Raw genomic sequence first — 17,484 nt, forward strand, 5'->3', positions numbered from 1 at the left:
GGATAAATTACAACCAACAGAACATATAGAACTGAGTCAAAAAGTTAAACAAACATCTTAAAGATAATGATATAGCCTATGTGTGAAATAACAGTCACAAACTGAAACAGGAAGTGCCTCTGGACCAGTAGCCTATTGTTTACATCTTTTCAAAAGAACTATAGTATAAAGTGACTTTCTAACAGACATGCTATTGCCAAACAATAAAACATATTGTAAGAATTCAAACGAGTTCATGCTAGTTGCTAAGCTAACAGCCTGACCACAGACACATATAGGCCTAAGTAAGTTAAACGTATTGGGGGAAAAAAGATACTGATATTGCTAAGAAATCATTTAAAATGTCATTATTTATAATTGTGTTTCAGATTGAAATTTAGGCACTAAATGTTAGGGGCTGGCTATTTATTTCTATCCATCCATTGCTTATCTGTTTGGCTGGGCTACGCGGTGTATGCTACACCCTCAAGTCGGACTGGTCACCATCACTGATTTACTAATAGAAACAACACTCCAGAGAAATTTTAGGGTCTCCAATTATCCTATTGTATTCATTTTCTTTGGGTTAAGTTAAGTATGTCTAACTTTTAGGTTTTAATACAGAAAACACAGCAAATAATAAAAATAACTTTATTTACAAAGCATTTTCCCGTGCTGACAAGCATTTAATCAAAGACCAAAAGCATTCACACATACTATATGTAAATATATGTATTGATAGTATACATAACTTAAAAGTTAATCATCTTTGAACTGTCTAGTGTTAATACCCTACTATTATCTAGAGCAAAGTTATGCAGCAGTGTAATGAAAAACTTGTATTAATTATAACAACTATGCCATAAATAATACAACACAACTGTATATTCTAACTCATTAACAAGTTTTTATTATTTACCCTGTATTAAACTATCATATATTTTTAAGGCATAAATAAATAAAGCAGTTTTACATCTCATTTTCAAAACAGGGAAAAGTAAACAATTTTGCAGGTACATATATGAAACAGTTTAATAGTTACCTCAAGAAAATGGCATTGTAAAACATTTCCTTTCATTGAAAAGGTAACAACAGTATTAACTCATGCATCAAATATGGGTAGGCTATTGATCAGTCATTTATGGAAAGTATTTCATCTAATGACATACAGTTAGTTCACTCCAAAAGTATCCACAATCACTGTGAAAAAAACTTGATACAGTATAAAACTATATAACAAGTAACATGTGCAAATCTATTTTGCCTGTGTTACATATTTTTCTACAGTAAATGTCATTATGTTGACAAGATGATATGGGCACAGTTTGGTGAAGTAACCACTGTAAGAGGATTGTGGCATTTGCAAGTTGTAGCAACACAGTTGACTGTAGGAGTAGTCTGTGAAACATCGGAGGTGGAGGGGAAACCTAATAGCTAACCTGCTGCTTGTAAACGGAGATATGGATTATCATACAAAAACTTATTTAACAGTAGTTTCCCATCAATCTATGAGGCTAATGTTGCTTACACACTGCAGGAAACGGTTGTCTAAAATAAAAGCACTGTATCAGACATCCATGAATAGTTTTAATTTCCAAATAGTTTTATGTTTTCCATGAAACACACCTGCAGTTCAGTGTGACACACAGTCTAAATGCATACACCAGTTCAGAGTTCCAAATCCAAAATGTCATCTGAACTCTCATAATCTAGCTCTTTGTGGTCCTCCAGTATCTCCTCAGGCTCATCCTCCAGCAGAGAAACAGCATTTGGTCCTAAAGCAGTGTTCTTCAATCCCAATCCTGGAGAGCCGGTGTCCTGCAGAGCTTAGCTCCAACCTTAATCAAACACGCATACCTGTGATTTTCTAGAGAACATGAAGACATTGATTAGCTTTCAGGTGTGTTTGATTAAGGTTGGAGCTAAAGTCTGCAGGACACCGGCTCTCCAGGGTTGGGAGTGAAGAACACTGTCCTAAAGCCTGGCTGTAACTTGAGCAAACTTGGAACTTCTTCTCTACATCTGCAAGCCTTTTCTGAAGACGACACAGTAGCCAGCGATGACACTCTTCACTTAAACTGCCTAAAAGGAAAAAATTGAAGGGATGCATGAAAATACTTAGAGGTTTTACTTGAGGCTTATTTTGTACATTATGTTAATACTGCTTTCATTATGAAGGTCCAATTATATTCCTAAAGATTTCACATTAGTATTACTAATTACATTATACTATTAGGAAATAAATTTAAATACCTCCATGTACTCCTTTCTAAACTATATACAACAATTGCCATGCTTTCATTGTGTCTTGATTTTCTTTGTTTCTATTCTATGTTAAGAACTACAGATCATTAAGATCCAACCACAAGAAAACTATAACGTAACACTTCAGGATCTAAAAATGAGCGGGGTTTTATTGTCGTATTTGCTATTCAGTGCGTCTAATCATCTAGATTATCTGTGATTTTTATCACCAAATGACAAAGGAACTTGATTTCAGAATGTGAAACTAACATGTGTCTTGAGACTTTTGTAAACCTTATTTATAGAAACCAATGGCATGCATCATTGCAAGATGGTAATAAAAGGTAGCGTCTTACCACTGTTTTTGCCTGAAGACATTTCTGATATCATTTTCCTGATGTTCCTAGCCAGGCTTCTGAGATAGGTGCGGTGCAGTGGTGTCTCATCTCCCTCATCACAATGATCTTTGCTTCTTGAAGGTGCACTTTTGACATGTATACATCAAAAAAAATCTTCTTGGTGAGGGTGTTGCTGGATTTCTGAAGTCACACAAATAACAACATCTTAAACACAATTTTGACTGGTATATTCTGAAAAGCAAGCAAAACAAAAGCAGTGCATGTACAGCCCATAATCTGGTGCAGGGTGCAAAATATTTGATTCAGAAAGTCGGCTATGAGAGGTTAAAAAGAAACACTCACACAGTAAAGATTGTCTCCCTTTATCTTTATATCTATATAAGAAAAATTTATTTGCTGCTTATGAGCCTTTAAATAATTCTCCTTATATCACATGTGGTGTAAGCCTGCTGAAGACCTAGTTTCAACATCACCCTAATGAAAAATAATGGACTAAATCTTCAGAGTAGCAGTAAAATTAAAATGAATAATGTAATTGTGTCACTCAATAATTTAAAAGTACAGACAAAAAATATTATGTTTGTTCTTTATCTGTTGTTTCTCTCAAAAGCACTTTTGGTGCAAAAGCACATTTGGTGCAATGAGGCACGACGCAAACTGGATGCTCCGCGGGTGTGCATTATTTTCAAATGATTCAAAGGACTGGAGTCAATTATTCCTCTTATACCACAGTTACCACAAACATTGCTCTGGTGCCTATTTTTAAGACATTTGACAAGTTAGGTGTGCAGTTATCAGAAATTAATGCATACCCACAGAACATTTCTCAGCCAATCAGAATACAGCATTCAACATACCCCTGGTATAACTGCAATCAACAAAAATGACTAAATGTTTTAGATGAGTTATCAACATACCAGTGTGATTACAAAGGCTGGCTTTTCAATGAAGACTAAGAAACATTTGTTCAATTCATTTCTGAAGGTTATGTAGGTCATCACATCTGGTACCTACCAAATCCTAAAGCAAAAAAAAAAATAATACAAGTAAAGGATTATGATGTCTTTTAGGCTGTACATGTCCCAAATCAAATTAATGTCTCAAAGGAGTTTACAAGGACACAAGTTTATTGCGATTAAAACAGGATATACCTTTACTTAAATACTTATACATGGCAAAGATTCTCAGTTACAAAATTGATTATCACACTGCAATATTGTAAACCAATTTCAATAATGTCCATAAAATACATTACCATCAGTAGCCTTTTGTCTGACATCTTGTACCCACTGATTCACAATGTTCTCAGGACACCCCAGTTCACTGCTCAAATCTTCCCGTCTCTGAGACTCAGCCTTTCTGAAAGAATGCCATAAAAATATGTTTGTCCTTGCAATCTTTAAAAGTGAGAAAAATCTTTGTGTCTATATAACTCAGTCATAATATAAGACCTTGATGTATCTGCTGGATAATGCTGAAGGCCTTCTTGCTTCCGTTGGTTCCACCCAATAGCATGGACAGTTAGCATGTCATTCCTGGCTATTAACAAGACATGTATGTGATGAAGGAAGAAAGGTCCCATTAATGCTTGTGGTATTTCAATTAATCCAGAAACTGACAATTGAGTTTAAAATTTAAGAGAGAACTACATGCCAATTTTTTATGTACTTTGAACAGTTACAGCTTACTCTTATGCAATCTCAAAGTACTAGACAGAAAGAATAAAAAAGTGAAAAAATAAAGACAGGTTTCCTAAAATATTATAAATAGGCATCAATTAGATACTTGGTTGTGAGGCCACAACGAGACAGGTAGCTGTTGACCATTTCGACCTCCTCAACTGCAGTTGTACCAGCACCTTCCTGATTTTTGCCAGATTATCTAACAAATGTGTGACACCTATATTACAACCATAAACAGTTACAGTGTATTTACAGTAAGTAATACAAATACAGTTTCAAATGGTACGATAAAGAATATGCATTACCTGACACTTGGTTGAATGAGCCTTGGCATGCATGACAGAAAGGAAAGGTCTAATCTGCAGTAAAGGTCTGAGGTTTTTCTGTTGCCATCTGCACAAAGAGTGAGCATTGTTGGGTGTACATGCCGGGCAGGTGAAGTGCTCTACACTGGATGTTTGCATGATCACAAGTGCAGAAATGTGCAGGTCTCACTGTAGGCAATAAACAGACTGAAAACAGAAGTTCAATAATTTGTGAGAAAGCATTAACAATGGGCACAGTAATATAGCTTAGAAAAAATGAGGCTGACAAATCACAAATAATCTGGTAGAACATGGATACCTGTAGCTGAAGCTTTGTATCTCTTCGCTTCTGCTTCTTTTTAGTAGTGGACCTCCTTCAGCATTTTCTCCACCTATCTGACATTAAATGTACTCCCTTTAATGGCTGTTGCTTTGCCCTTGGGTTCCTCTGCCTTGCATAAAAGAAAGTGTGCCTTGTATGGTAATACTGAAATACAGCGAACTCTTGAGCAGTTCACACAATTATTGCACTCTAAATCGCACACTTTAGAATTATCACAATACTGCAAGAACACAATCTCAACAAATATACTCACCTTGATTTGAGCAAGAAGCTTGTCTGCTATGAAAATAACATCCTTTGCTCTCCCTCTGTCTTGCTCAGCAGCCATTTCAACAATACTACATTGGTCAGACAAAGAGGCATAGGCTAAGTGTTTTGGACAGTGAGAGAGAGAGTAAAATGAAAGAAAAACAAAAGAATAAAATTACAATACTTATTTGAAAACAGAGAAGCTTGCGAAAGAGTGAGGGAGTGAGTGAGTGACCCTTTTACTGTTTGTACACAATGATGACGTGGCAACGTATGTGCACGCAGTTTGGCAACGGAAGCACGGCAAGAATCAGCAGTGAAGCAACACAGACAGAGAAAGTTAGTTTAAAAAGTTGACTTATCTTCTACACAGTTACCAAATTCAATTCAATTCAATTCAATTTTATTTATATAGCGCTTTTCACAAGTGTTAATTGTTGCAAAGCAGCTTTACATGAGAAGATGTAGAGGAGAACACAGAAAATCAATAGATAATATAAGAAGTAGAGAAAGCGGTTAAATTGTGTACCGTGTACTATAGTGGAGTGGATAGAATACGTTAGCAGATGGCCAAATACATATACGTATATTATATTAGTGCAACCAAATGCTACAACCAGACGTTTTGATGTGGGGAAATCGTTTTAATAAACTTTCTGAGTTGCTTACACGTTAGAACCACTGGGAAATAACATCACTTCCATTGCCAAAATGCACACGCAGGCTATTTGATCACGTGGGCTGTAAAAGGGTCTATTGAAGTGGCTCTTAAAAGAGCCGTTGGTTTTCTAAGAAAAAGTATAAACTGTGGGTGATGTTAACAGGGAAGGGTGGTGGGTACTGACCGGACCTGAGAAAAGAAAACAAAAACATGATTAATTCTCTTACAGCAAAGTCTCCTAGGTTTGTCATATTATATATGCAGAACTGTAAAAAAAAAGGTAACAGTTATGCTACCTATAAATAAAGCATAAACTGCATAAATGAACAGTTCTGAATTCTGAATTCAGAGAAATAAATGAAATAATTATCTTGGTACTTGAAGCTTGGTTAGATATGGTTACTGTAGTCAAACTTTTACACACTTTCTTCTGACAGATTTATTAACAACAATTACAGAACATAACAATCAATTTTAATCCCTTCTAACGATCAATTGACATAAATGTAACTGCACAAACTAGCCTAATTATATTATATAAATAATATTAAATAATTAAATAAATCTATTCTGCTCACCAAGGCTGCATTTATTTGATATAAAAACACTTATAATGTGAAATATTATTGTAATCTGAATGTAAGTGCTGCTGACGGTGTCAGCAGCGATCGATCTCTGTGATCGATTGGTTCCGCCTTGTATGTTTAGATGAGCAGATTTACAATGAACACAATTATTTACTTAAATCGGTTATTTTTTCATTTAGAGCTTATTTCACGAACTGCATTCCGCGCGAAATTAATAAAACGTCTCGGTTACGTATGTAACCCTCGTTCCCTGAAGGAAGGGAACGGAGACGTCACGTCGTGACCGACGAATTGGGAACCGCTCCGCGGGTGACCTATCTACTTCGAGAAACTATAAAAACGCCAATGAACTTGGCATGCAGGTATTTGCATAATGCCGGCGCCGCCCCGCCAGGTGCGTATATAAGCCGCAGGTGCACAATACCAAATTAGCTATATTATTGCTGAGAAGCCGAGCAACAGTGCCCGGCCTGAAAACAGCAATGGAACAGCAAACTGTGGCGACGGGACGTGACGTCTCCGTTCCCTTCCTTCAGGGAACGAGGGTTTCATACGTAACCGAGACGTTCCCTTTCAGTCGGTCACTACGACGTCACGTCGTGACCGACGAATTGGGAATCCCTACCAAAACGCCACTGCAGCTGAACCCTTCCAGTGTCTGTAAAAGCCCTCCGCCCTCCACATAGGGGGCGGAACCTAAGGCGAAATGCAGAAGGCCGGTCACTACCTGTTCCTTAACCCACGATAGTGAAGCAGCGAACTGGGGAAGCGTCTAAACTGAGCGGAGCTAGAACACTGCGGAAGCCATCCCCTAAGAAGGTTGAATGGATGACATAAAAATATGAAACAACCGATAGGTTGCTCATAAAAGTCTCTGAACAAAACATAGTATGCAGAGAGATGCAGAGCAGGCTCTGCTAAGGAAAACGTGGAGGATTAGTACCCCACGGAGTATACACACAAATGAACCCCACGTAGGGGACAAATGTGGACGCCTAGCCTACACAGGTTTACAGAGAATACATCAGTGATAGGATGACAGCGGATGCTCCGCAACACCAGCTATCAGGGCGGTGGAGGAGAGGCAAAAACAGTTTTTTAGACGTTTTTGCCCCGATGGCCTTCCATATTGGTGCAGATGTGCAGCACCAAAATAGAGGCTCCAAGCCGACACACGAGCCGACCCTCGGCATTCTTAACTAGTTAGTAGAAAGAACCCGAGTGGAAACCGGTTCGACACGAACACTATAGAATCTTGTGAACGTATTAGGTGTCGCCCAGCCTGCAGCTCTACAAATATCTGTTAGCGAGGAACCGCGAGCCAGTGCCCAAGATGATGCCACACTGCGTGTAGAGTGAGCACGTAAATTAAATGGACAAGGCACATTCTGCTTTTGATATGCAAGGGCTATAGTATCCACAATCCAATGGGACATCCTCTGCTTGGTGACAGCTTTTCCTTTCTGCTGACCACCGTAACAAACAAAGAGCTGATCTGAGGTCCTAAAACTTTGCGTCCTGTCTATATACACACGTAGTGCACGAACAGGGCATAACAAAGCCATGGCTGGGTCTGCCTCCTCCAAAGGCAGCGCTTGGAGGTTCACCACTTGATCTCTGAAAGGAGTGGTGGGAACTTTGGGCACAAAGCCGGGCCGGGGTCTCAGTGTTACGCTGGATGCAGCCGGCCCGAACTGAAGGCACGATTCATCGACCGAAAATGCATGAATATCCCCTATCCTCTTAACAGAAGCCAAAGCAAGGAGAGTTAATGTTTTCATAGTAAGAAATTTAACACTCACACTATGCAGAGGCTCAAACTGGGCTTCCTGGAGTGATTTCAGCACCAAGGACAGGTCCCACGGAGGAATAGAGGGAGGACGCGAAGGATTCAGTCTTCGAGCGCCTCTAAGAAATCTAATGACCAGGTCGTGCTGACCCACTGTCCTACCGTTTACGGGTGAATGGTGAGCTGATATCGCAGCTATATCGACCTTAATAGTGGATGGTGACAGCCTATTCTCCAAACGGCGCTGGAGATATAAAAGCACAACACTAATCGGGCATTCTCGGGGGTTTTCACTTTGGGAAGAACACCAGTCGACAAACAGGTTCCATTTAAGCGCGTAAGCCTGTCTCGTAGACAGCGCTCGCGCTGCAGCAATAGTGTTAGATACCTCTTGCGGTAAATCACTCAAATCCTCCGTGCCCCGTCCAGAGACCACACATGGAGGTTCCACAGGTCGGGGCGCGGGTGCCATAATGTGCCCTCTTGTTGAGAAAGAAGGTCCTTCCTCAGGGGAATCTTCCAAGGAGGGGCTGTCGCGAGGAGAGAGAGTTCTGGAAACCAACTCCTGGTTGTCCAATACGGTGCCACCAACAGCACGCTCTCCTCGTCCTCCCGGATTTTGCATAGGGTTTGCGCAATGAGGCTCACCGGAGGGAACGCGGATTTGCGCATGTTTCGCGGCCAGCTGTGTGCCAATGCATCCACGCCGAGCGAGTCGTCGGCTAGTGAATAGAACAGGCGACAATGGGTCGTCTCTGGGGAAGCAAACAGATCTATCTGCGCTTTGCCGAAACGTCTCCAAATCTGCTGAACCGCAATGGGGTGGAGTCGCCATTCGCCGGGACGCGCAGCCCGAGAGAGCGCATCCGCCTCTACATTGAGCGTGCCCGGGATGTAAATGGCACGAAGAGACCTCAAATTCTTCTGACTCCAAGTGAGGAGATGACGGGCGAGATGCGACAGGTAACGCGAGCGTAAACCGCCTTGACGATTGATGTACGCCACGGTCGCAGTGTTGTCTGTGCGAACTAATACATCTTTGCCCTGTAACTCGTTGCTGAAACGGACGAGCGCAAGATATACAGCCCACATTTCTCGGCAATTTATGTGCCAATGCAGCTGGGGTGCCGTCCAGACCCCCGAAGCCGCAAGCCCATCGTACGTGGCCCCCCACCCCGTGTCCGAAGCATCTGTGCATACTATTGCATGCCTGGAGACCTGTCTCAGAGGCACACCGGCTCGGAGAAACGCACCGTCTGACCACGGAGTGAAAGTGCGACGACACGCAGGTGTAATGATAACACGGTGAATGCCGCGCAGCCACGCTCTCCTCGGGACTCGATCGTGAAGCCAATGCTGAAGCGGTCGCATATGAAGCAGTCCGAGCGGAGTTACAGCTGCGGCTGCTGCCATATGCCCCAGGAGCTTCTGAAATTGTTTCAGCGGGACCGCGCTCTTGCTCTTGAATGTATTCAGGCAAGTCAGAATCGACTGTACACGCGCTTCTGTTAGACGAGCTGTCAAATCGATCGAGTCCAGTTCCATCCCGAGAAAAGAGATTCTCTGCACGGGGCAAAGCTTGCTCTTTTCCCAGTTGACCCGAAGACCCAAACGAGCGAGGTGTTTTAGAGTTAAATCTCTGTGATCGCACAGCGTCTGACGTGTTTGAGCTATTATGAGCCAATCGTCTAAATACGCGAGAATGCGCACACCTTTCTCTCTCAGGGGTTTTAAAGCCCCCTCCACTACTTTGGTGAATACACGGGGAGACAGAGAGAGCCCGAATGGGAGGACTTTGTACTGGTATGCTCGCCCCTCGAACGCAAAGCGGAGAAACGGCCTGTGCCGGGGGAGAATCGATACGTGGAAGTACGCGTCCTTCAGGTCGATGGATGCGAACCAATCGTTTGGACGAATGCATGGAAATATGCGCTTGGGCGTCAGCATCTTGAACGGCATTCTGTGAAGTGCACGGTTCAGCGAACGCAGGTCCAGGATCGGTCGCAAGCCGCCGGTTTTCTTGGGTACAATAAAGTAAGGGCTGTAAAACCCCGACCTCATCTCGGCTGGAGGGACCGGCTCGATCGCGTCCTTCGCCAGTAGGACAGCGATCTCCGCACGAAGGACGTGCGCATCGGCAGCTCTCACCGCAGTGAAACGAACGCCGGAGAATTTGGGGGGACGCCGGGCAAATTGGATCGCGTAGCCGAGACGAATCGTGCGTAAAAGCCAACGCGACGGGCTGGGAAGCTGTTCCCACGCCCCCAGACACCGTGCGAGAGGAACTAAAGGCACGATCGGTGTACCCGCGGCGGGCGCAACGGAGGTGATCGCCGGTGTGTGCGTATTGGCCGCACCGACAGCAGTGTTGTGCATGATAACACTCACCTGAGTCCGCTGCTGGGTGGGTGAGTAAGGGAGGCTCTGCTGAAGACACCTCACGCCACTCGATGCACCCTCTGGCGAAGGGGGAGGAAGACGATGGGTTATGAGCCCGTGATGGTCTTCTCTCCCCTGAGAAGTCAGAGAGCGCGATGGGGTTATGAGCCCGTGCGTTGCTCTCGAACTCCTCTGATGAGTCGGAGAAGGAGGGGGGTTATGAGCCCGCTCGTGTCTCCGGCGCTCATCTGAAGACCTAGAGATGGAAGTGGAATTCGCTCTTTTTGTGGAATTGTGGGTGCCGACTGAAAAGTCGGCGGAACAGAAAAATGAAACAAAAGATTCCCCAACCGGCCCTCCTCCGGTGGGGGGAGTGGTGCCTTCACCATCTCCCGAAGAGCGATCCCCTCCATCTCTAGGTCGCCCGTCTCAGGGCCGCTTCGATCTCCTCTTTCCACCCTTCGGAGCGGGCGGGGCGGGCTGCTGGCGACCGGTTCCTCGCTTCTTAGAAGAGCCCCGGGGAGGAACGGAGGCGGCCGCCGCAGGACGCCCTCGGCGAGGAGCAGGCTGAGGCGCTGACGTGGACGGGGCAGGCGCAGGACGCTTCCGACGCGGCATGATTTGAGCTATGGCCTCAGTCTGCTTCTTGGCCGCGGAGAATTGCTGGGCAAACTCCTCGACCGTCTCGCCGAACAGGCCGGTCTGGGAAACCGGAGCATTCAGGAACCGGGTTTTATCAGCATCCTTCATGTCCGCCAGACACAGCCAGAGATGGCGTTCCTGGACTACCAGGGTAGACATCGCACGCCCGACGGCGCGTGCGGTGACCTTGGTTGCACGAAGCGCCAGATCAGTGGCCGCACGCAGTTCAGAGAACTCCGCCGAGTCGTGACCTCCCGCGTGCAGGTCCCTCAGAGCCTTAGCCTGATGAACCTGCAGCAATGCCATGGCATGCAGGGCTGAAGCTGCCTCCCCACAAGCTTTGTAAGCAGCACCGGTCAGCGCCGAAGACTGCTTACAAGCCCGTGAGGGGAGAGTAGGCTGGTCCCGCCAGGAGGAAGCGACACCGGCCGGACACAACTGCATCGCGACCGGCCGCTCCACTGACGGGATACCAGTATACCCCCTGGCATCTCCACCCTCGAGAGAGGTGAGGGGTGAAGGCTGAAACGGCCGGTTCCGGGCGGAAAACGGGGTTTTCCACGACCGCGTCAGCTCTTCATGCACCTCGGGGAAGAAGGGCACCGGGGGCGAGGACTGAGAAGCCCTGGCACCCCCGAAGTACCAATCATCGAGGCGGGACGGTTCAGGTGGGGGAGGTTCAGTCCACTCCAAGCCGACCGCCGCCGCCGCCCGAGCGAGCATGGCTGCCATCTCGGGGTCGAACGCAGGACCCGCAACCCGACCCGAAGGCGGGAGCGGATCTGGATCGACGTCCGAGGCTGACAACCCCCCCTCCGACGTTACGGTGGACATCGCGTCCGGTGGAGGCTCGACAGAGCGCGAGGACACCGTAGAACACGGGCCGCTCGTCTCCATCGGGACCTCTGCTGGCAACGGATCAGGGCGCTGGGAGCTGCTGGACCAACCAGCAGACCGACCCAGCACCGTTATACGGAGGTCATCCTTCGCAAGTTTGGTAGCTGCGCCCTTAGCAGCACCAGACTTGGAAGGCGGGCGCCGTTCCCGGAGAAACGACACCCGTCTCCGCAAATCCGCCATAGTCATGCCCTCACAAGTGGAGCATGAACTATCACGCAACGCTGCCTCTGCGTGCTGGAGCCCCAGACACGAAACACAGCGCTCGTGGCCATCCCGGGGAGCGATGAACACACCGCATCCAGAAACGGAGCACGGGCGGAATGCCATCTTTAAAAAGACGCACCCGACCGTGACACGAATGAGTGACTGTCTTTAAAAAGACACAAAGCTCAAACGTGCTGCTCTTTTAGGGAAATCACTCTTTTGTGCGAGCTGGTGAAACACACAGGGAGAGGCAAACGCACTCACTCAACTCAAGTCCTAAAAAAAGAGACAGAGAGAGAGAGAGAAAGGGTGGAGAAAACACTGCGAGCCTCCGCTGAGGTGTCTTTGCCCAACCAACTTCAGCAAGCTGAGATCTTTTTCCTCCAAGAACAGGGATCTACGAAGATCAGTATACGCTTCTCGAGAGCAGATGTCTGCCGGCTTTGAAGCAAAAAGCTAATTTGGTATTGTGCACCTGCGGCTTATATACGCACCTGGCGGGCCGGCGCCGGCATTATGCAAATACCTGCATGCCAAGTTCATTGGCGTTTTTATAGTTTCTCGAAGTAGATAGGTCACCCGCGGAGCGGTTCCCAATTCGTCGGTCACGACGTGACGTCGTAGTGACCGACTGAAAGGGAACTACTGGTTTAAAAACGCTAGAACAACTGTTTAGCAACATAATATAATGCAGTCACTGCAGCTTTCTGTGATTAATACATTAGCTGATTATCAAACAGTCATCCAATAATGTTTCTGACCTTAGTAACGTAAAAACCACTATAGATAACTCCATAGTCCACACACGCAAATTAAATGTTATGCTGCACCAACTTTAGGATTTCTTAAATGACCGCACCTGAACAACAATTATGTCCTAAACATGAGCCAATTGGATTCTGACCAAACGCGTGCGACTTGTCTGTTGCCTTAGCGGTGATATTATATTGCTAACGTTGCAACAAAGACTTAACATAAACACAGGATTTACTCAATTTTAGTAACATTAATCACCAAATTTCCAAGAAAGCCTTACCCATGGAACTCCAGAGAACGCAATATCACTGCGTCGCTTCTCTTGTTGAAGTTGTTGGCAATAAGAAATTATCGCCCCCTATTGGTTATCATCCTCATAAATGCGTGTCATTTTCACGCCTAGAGGAGGCAAAGCGTGACATTGACACGCATCCTCTAGTGGACCAGCGTGTCTATTACACGCTTTAGCGTGATACTGGGTTCGTAGTTGCAACACGCATTTGGAAAAGCTAGGTGCTAGAAAGGACTATTTGTTTGAATGCAAAATACAATTTCACCACTAGATAGAGGAAAATCCTACTTATTGTCCCTTTAAAATAAACTTCTAAATAGGCTTGAGATGCAAACCAGTGGCTGTAGCACATATTGAGACAACTGAATGTATTGTATGAATGAAACATCATGAGTGCATTGAAACAACAATGGTATTTAATTGACAGACATATTATATTAGATATACTGTATGGATATAATTTTAAAGCAGTAAATGTTCAAAATAATTAAATGGTGACTTAATTAATAAAAACAGTTTTAAAGCAGTAATCACAATAACAATATAATTGTTTTGCTAGCTAAAATGATTTCATAAAATGATAAGCTCATCTAAAACACGATTTTACATTTATAACTGTTCTAATCATGCTATGTTAACAAGTTATGTTAAGAGGCTTACAATAATGCAAAGGTCATGTAAATAAAGATATGTTGCTGCTATAGGCTCACTGCAATGTTATAATAGCTCGCAACAATCTTACATCTATGTAACGGATTGGGCATATAAGCTTTATTTTTCTACTGTCTCTGACCTGTAGAAAGACGTACACCTGATGGGATTGAGTTAATTAAGAGTATGCCTTTACACGTACAACTATAAACTTATCAGGCCTTAATAACTTATTTCAGCTGGAAGATGTTTCCATTGGACATAGTTTTCCATCTGAGGGTGAAATTTCCCTGTGCTTGTAGCTTCTCTGTTATCTGTGAGATTCAAACAGAAAGATAGACTTATTTATTTATTATTTCATGACCCCATTCTGGCATCTATGGCTACTCATAGGGAGGACCAGGTGATCTTCACACAAGTTAATCGGTACACAAGTTGGGGAAAAGCAATTTAAAGCTGTGTGTCGTTGGGAGGGGTTTCTAAATCTGTTTGTCATAAACAAATGTTCCGTCTCCAGTAACTGACGAGAGACGAATGACTTGAACTCCACTTCGTTCTCAATGGAAAGTCGCTCATAATTCGCATAAAGTTCAACTTTTCTCCACTTTGTTGCGCGACTGGCCCCATCCTGTCACTGTCACTTGTGTCGCCGGAAGTCGCCAAGTTTCCATTGAAATAAATGATATTGCGTCGCTCTGCTACTGCTAGTCGCTGCTAGTCTGAATGCAGCTTAAGTATCTCCAATTCACCTAACCTGCATGTTTTCGGACTTCAGAAGTAAACCCACATGGACACGGGGAGAACATGCTTCACACAGAAAGACCTCCCGACAGTCAGATTATGAACAGTACAAATAACATTTAATAGCAGGGAACACCATGAGACAGAGTGAGAAAGTTTGCAGCTACTAGAAACTATAAAGCTCCTGGTTACCTTTTCCAAAATGACCTTTCTGAAGACAAGGTCATTTAGGTCTACTGCAGGGTCACTTGTCACCTTAATTCTCATTGTAAATTTATAAGTCACTTCTGCAAGAGAAATTATGTGTATTAATTCTATATGCTATAATTACATCAATTAAAAAAGGCCAATTTGTTCATAAAAACATTATTTTAATTCAATAATGCATAATTTGGCAAAGATCCAACAATTCCACCACAAAGAATTAAGCTTTACCTTCACATACGACTCCTGCATGACTTTCAGGACCACAGAGGTTGTTTCCTAATTCAGAGGCACATTGCACAAGTGAATTCTCACTTCCATTGCAATGAACGTTTTTTATCCATGTCTGTTGCACCACCTGACCAAAAAAGGCATTCGGCTTTGCCTCCACATATCCACTGCATCCCAGCTCTCTGCAAACCACAGAGGCATCGGTTTCATCCCAACTTTCATGACACACTGCGCCCCACTGTCTCTCATGAAGAACCTGTACTGCTCCAGAACATTTGCTGGGTCCATTTACTACCTTTATTGCTAAAGTCAAGTTGAAGTAAAACAATCAATATATGCCACGCACTAATACACAACTGTGGGCCTTATCTCCTTTCTAAAGAAATTAGCTTAAACAAACTGTGACACTATCAATATTTCTTGTCTGATAAACTCCCACAGTACATTAATGGTACTGAAGTTAAAACTGTAAAACAACCCCTCTCGTGTCCTACAAAGTTTTAATATTTTTTGATACTCACTTCTGCATGTGACTCCAGCATGCCCGCTAAGTAAACAGGTGCTTGTAAACCAAACACTTGCACAGCTCATCAGTGTAGACTCATTCCCAGCACAGTTTACATTACTTATAAATGCTGGATCTAATAATGAAGATGAAACGCTAATCACATGTGAAACGTCTCCACAGCCCAGTTCTCTACAGACCACTGTGGCTTCTGATAGATCCCAGCCATTATCATAACACACTCCTCCCCACTGATCATTATGATAAATCTCAACCCGTCCAGAACAAGTGTTGGGATCAGTAACCAGCCTGACTGGGTCTAATCGCCATACAAATAAAAAAGCACACATTAGGAGCAATTAAAAAAAAACAGATTACGCTTAAGCTGGGCTTCCTGAAAATGAAGAATTGAGAGAAAAAAAGATTCTCCAAAATCAGATTTCATAATTTTAAAAATCCCATAATGTGAGCCCAGCTTTATATTAAACCCATTCAAATTATAGTACAACCTAAATAGATGAGATCTTAACTGACATGCCCATTATAAGCATGCTGTAATGTTATAACTGCAGTAAAATAAAATCATTCAACTTACATTCACAGATAACTCCGGCATCCTTCTCATGTCCACAATCGTTTACTCCCCATGGCTCTGATTTACAGTTTCTTACCGTACTTTTGTCAGTATTTGAGCAATTTAAATCCTTTATCCACACCGGTCCTGAGCCTTGGCCAAAATAGGCACCTGTCTTTTCCTCTATGGCAACCCCACAGCCCAGTTCTTTACATACCACTGCAGCATCTGACAGATTCCAGTTATTATCACACACTGTTCCCCATCGTCCATCATGGTAAACCTCCAGTCGTCCAGAACAAGAGTTAATGCCATTTACCAACCTGATATGGGCTTGATGGTCACAAAGAGAAAGGGAAATTTAAACATTAGAAATGTCAAAACACATACCTACAGTGTGCTATCACTATTATTTGATCAGTGGCATAACAAAAATAAAGAAACGCATATATGTGCAAGATATTGTGGTGTTAGTAACTTACACTGACAAATGACTCCAGCACTGGTTAGGGAGATAGAGTCAAGTACATCTACCGGTCCATTATTAGATGCACAGCTGCTCAGCGTCGACTCGTTTCCGACACATTGTACATCTTGCATCCATATTGTGTTTGATCCAAAGTAACTGCCTTTCTTCACCTCTATAACATCTCCACAGCCCAGCTCTCTACAAACCACAGCAGCATCTGCAGCATCCCAGCCATCATCACACACTGCATCCCACTGATTATCATGAAAAACCTCCACTCGCCCAGAACAAGAGTTGATGCCATTCACCAACCTAACTTTGGCTAACGGCCATGTAAAGTATGAGGGAATACACAGAGAAAACATTTCAAACTATTCTACTAAAAGATTTGAAAAAAAATTTGCTAAATTGTTAAACCTTTACTTACGCATACAAATGACTCCAGCATCTTTGTTGTGATCACACGCTGCTGTTTGGCCTTTCTCTGCCGGACAATCTATCAGTCTGGATTCAGTGTCAACACATTCAGCTTTATTCATTAATATCGGTAATGAGCCCTCTCCAAAAAATGCATCTTTTTTGGGTTCTATAAGCGGTCCACAGCCCACTTCTTTACACACCACTTTAGCATCAGGATCGTCCCAGTCATCATGACACACAGTTCCCCACATTCCCCCATAGAAAACCTCCACTCTCCCAGAACAGGAGTGGGATCCATTCACCAGTCTGATTGAAGCA

The 17,484-nt window shown here is 43.7% G+C and overlaps 1 protein-coding gene and 1 long non-coding RNA gene across 6 annotated transcripts; both read right to left on the minus strand.

The window, feature by feature from the left end:
• Positions 1–616: 616 nt before the first annotated feature.
• LOC135747119 (uncharacterized) lies at positions 617–13,552 on the minus strand. Of its 5 annotated transcripts, XR_010531680.2 has the most exons (10): positions 13,360–13,552; positions 5,166–6,011; positions 4,889–5,021; positions 4,570–4,776; positions 4,368–4,481; positions 4,034–4,121; positions 3,838–3,941; positions 3,500–3,602; positions 2,580–2,762; positions 617–2,061 (listed from the first exon to the last, which is right to left on the minus strand). It is a non-coding gene; the product is annotated as an uncharacterized lncRNA (long non-coding RNA). The 5 variants fall into 5 exon arrangements; XR_010531678.2 differs by having other exon boundaries at positions 4,034–4,481; positions 4,889–4,965; XR_010531676.2 differs by having other exon boundaries at positions 4,034–4,481; positions 4,889–5,017.
• Positions 13,553–13,869: 317 nt separating this feature from the next.
• On the minus strand, positions 13,870–17,454 carry LOC135747022 (scavenger receptor cysteine-rich type 1 protein M130-like). The gene is made up of 7 exons (XM_065265693.2): positions 17,174–17,454; positions 16,760–17,068; positions 16,299–16,610; positions 15,720–16,022; positions 15,199–15,501; positions 14,956–15,050; positions 13,870–14,336 (listed from the first exon to the last, which is right to left on the minus strand). Exons 1-7 carry the CDS (start codon positions 17,415–17,417, stop codon positions 14,253–14,255), a joined length of 1,650 nt encoding a protein of 549 aa, XP_065121765.1. The 5' UTR covers positions 17,418–17,454; the 3' UTR covers positions 13,870–14,252.
• Positions 17,455–17,484: the final 30 nt, after the last annotated feature.

This window comes from Paramisgurnus dabryanus, chromosome 1 (assembly GCF_030506205.2).
Source record: "Paramisgurnus dabryanus chromosome 1, PD_genome_1.1, whole genome shotgun sequence".
In the NCBI taxonomy this organism is placed as follows: domain Eukaryota; kingdom Metazoa; phylum Chordata; class Actinopteri; order Cypriniformes; family Cobitidae; genus Paramisgurnus; species Paramisgurnus dabryanus.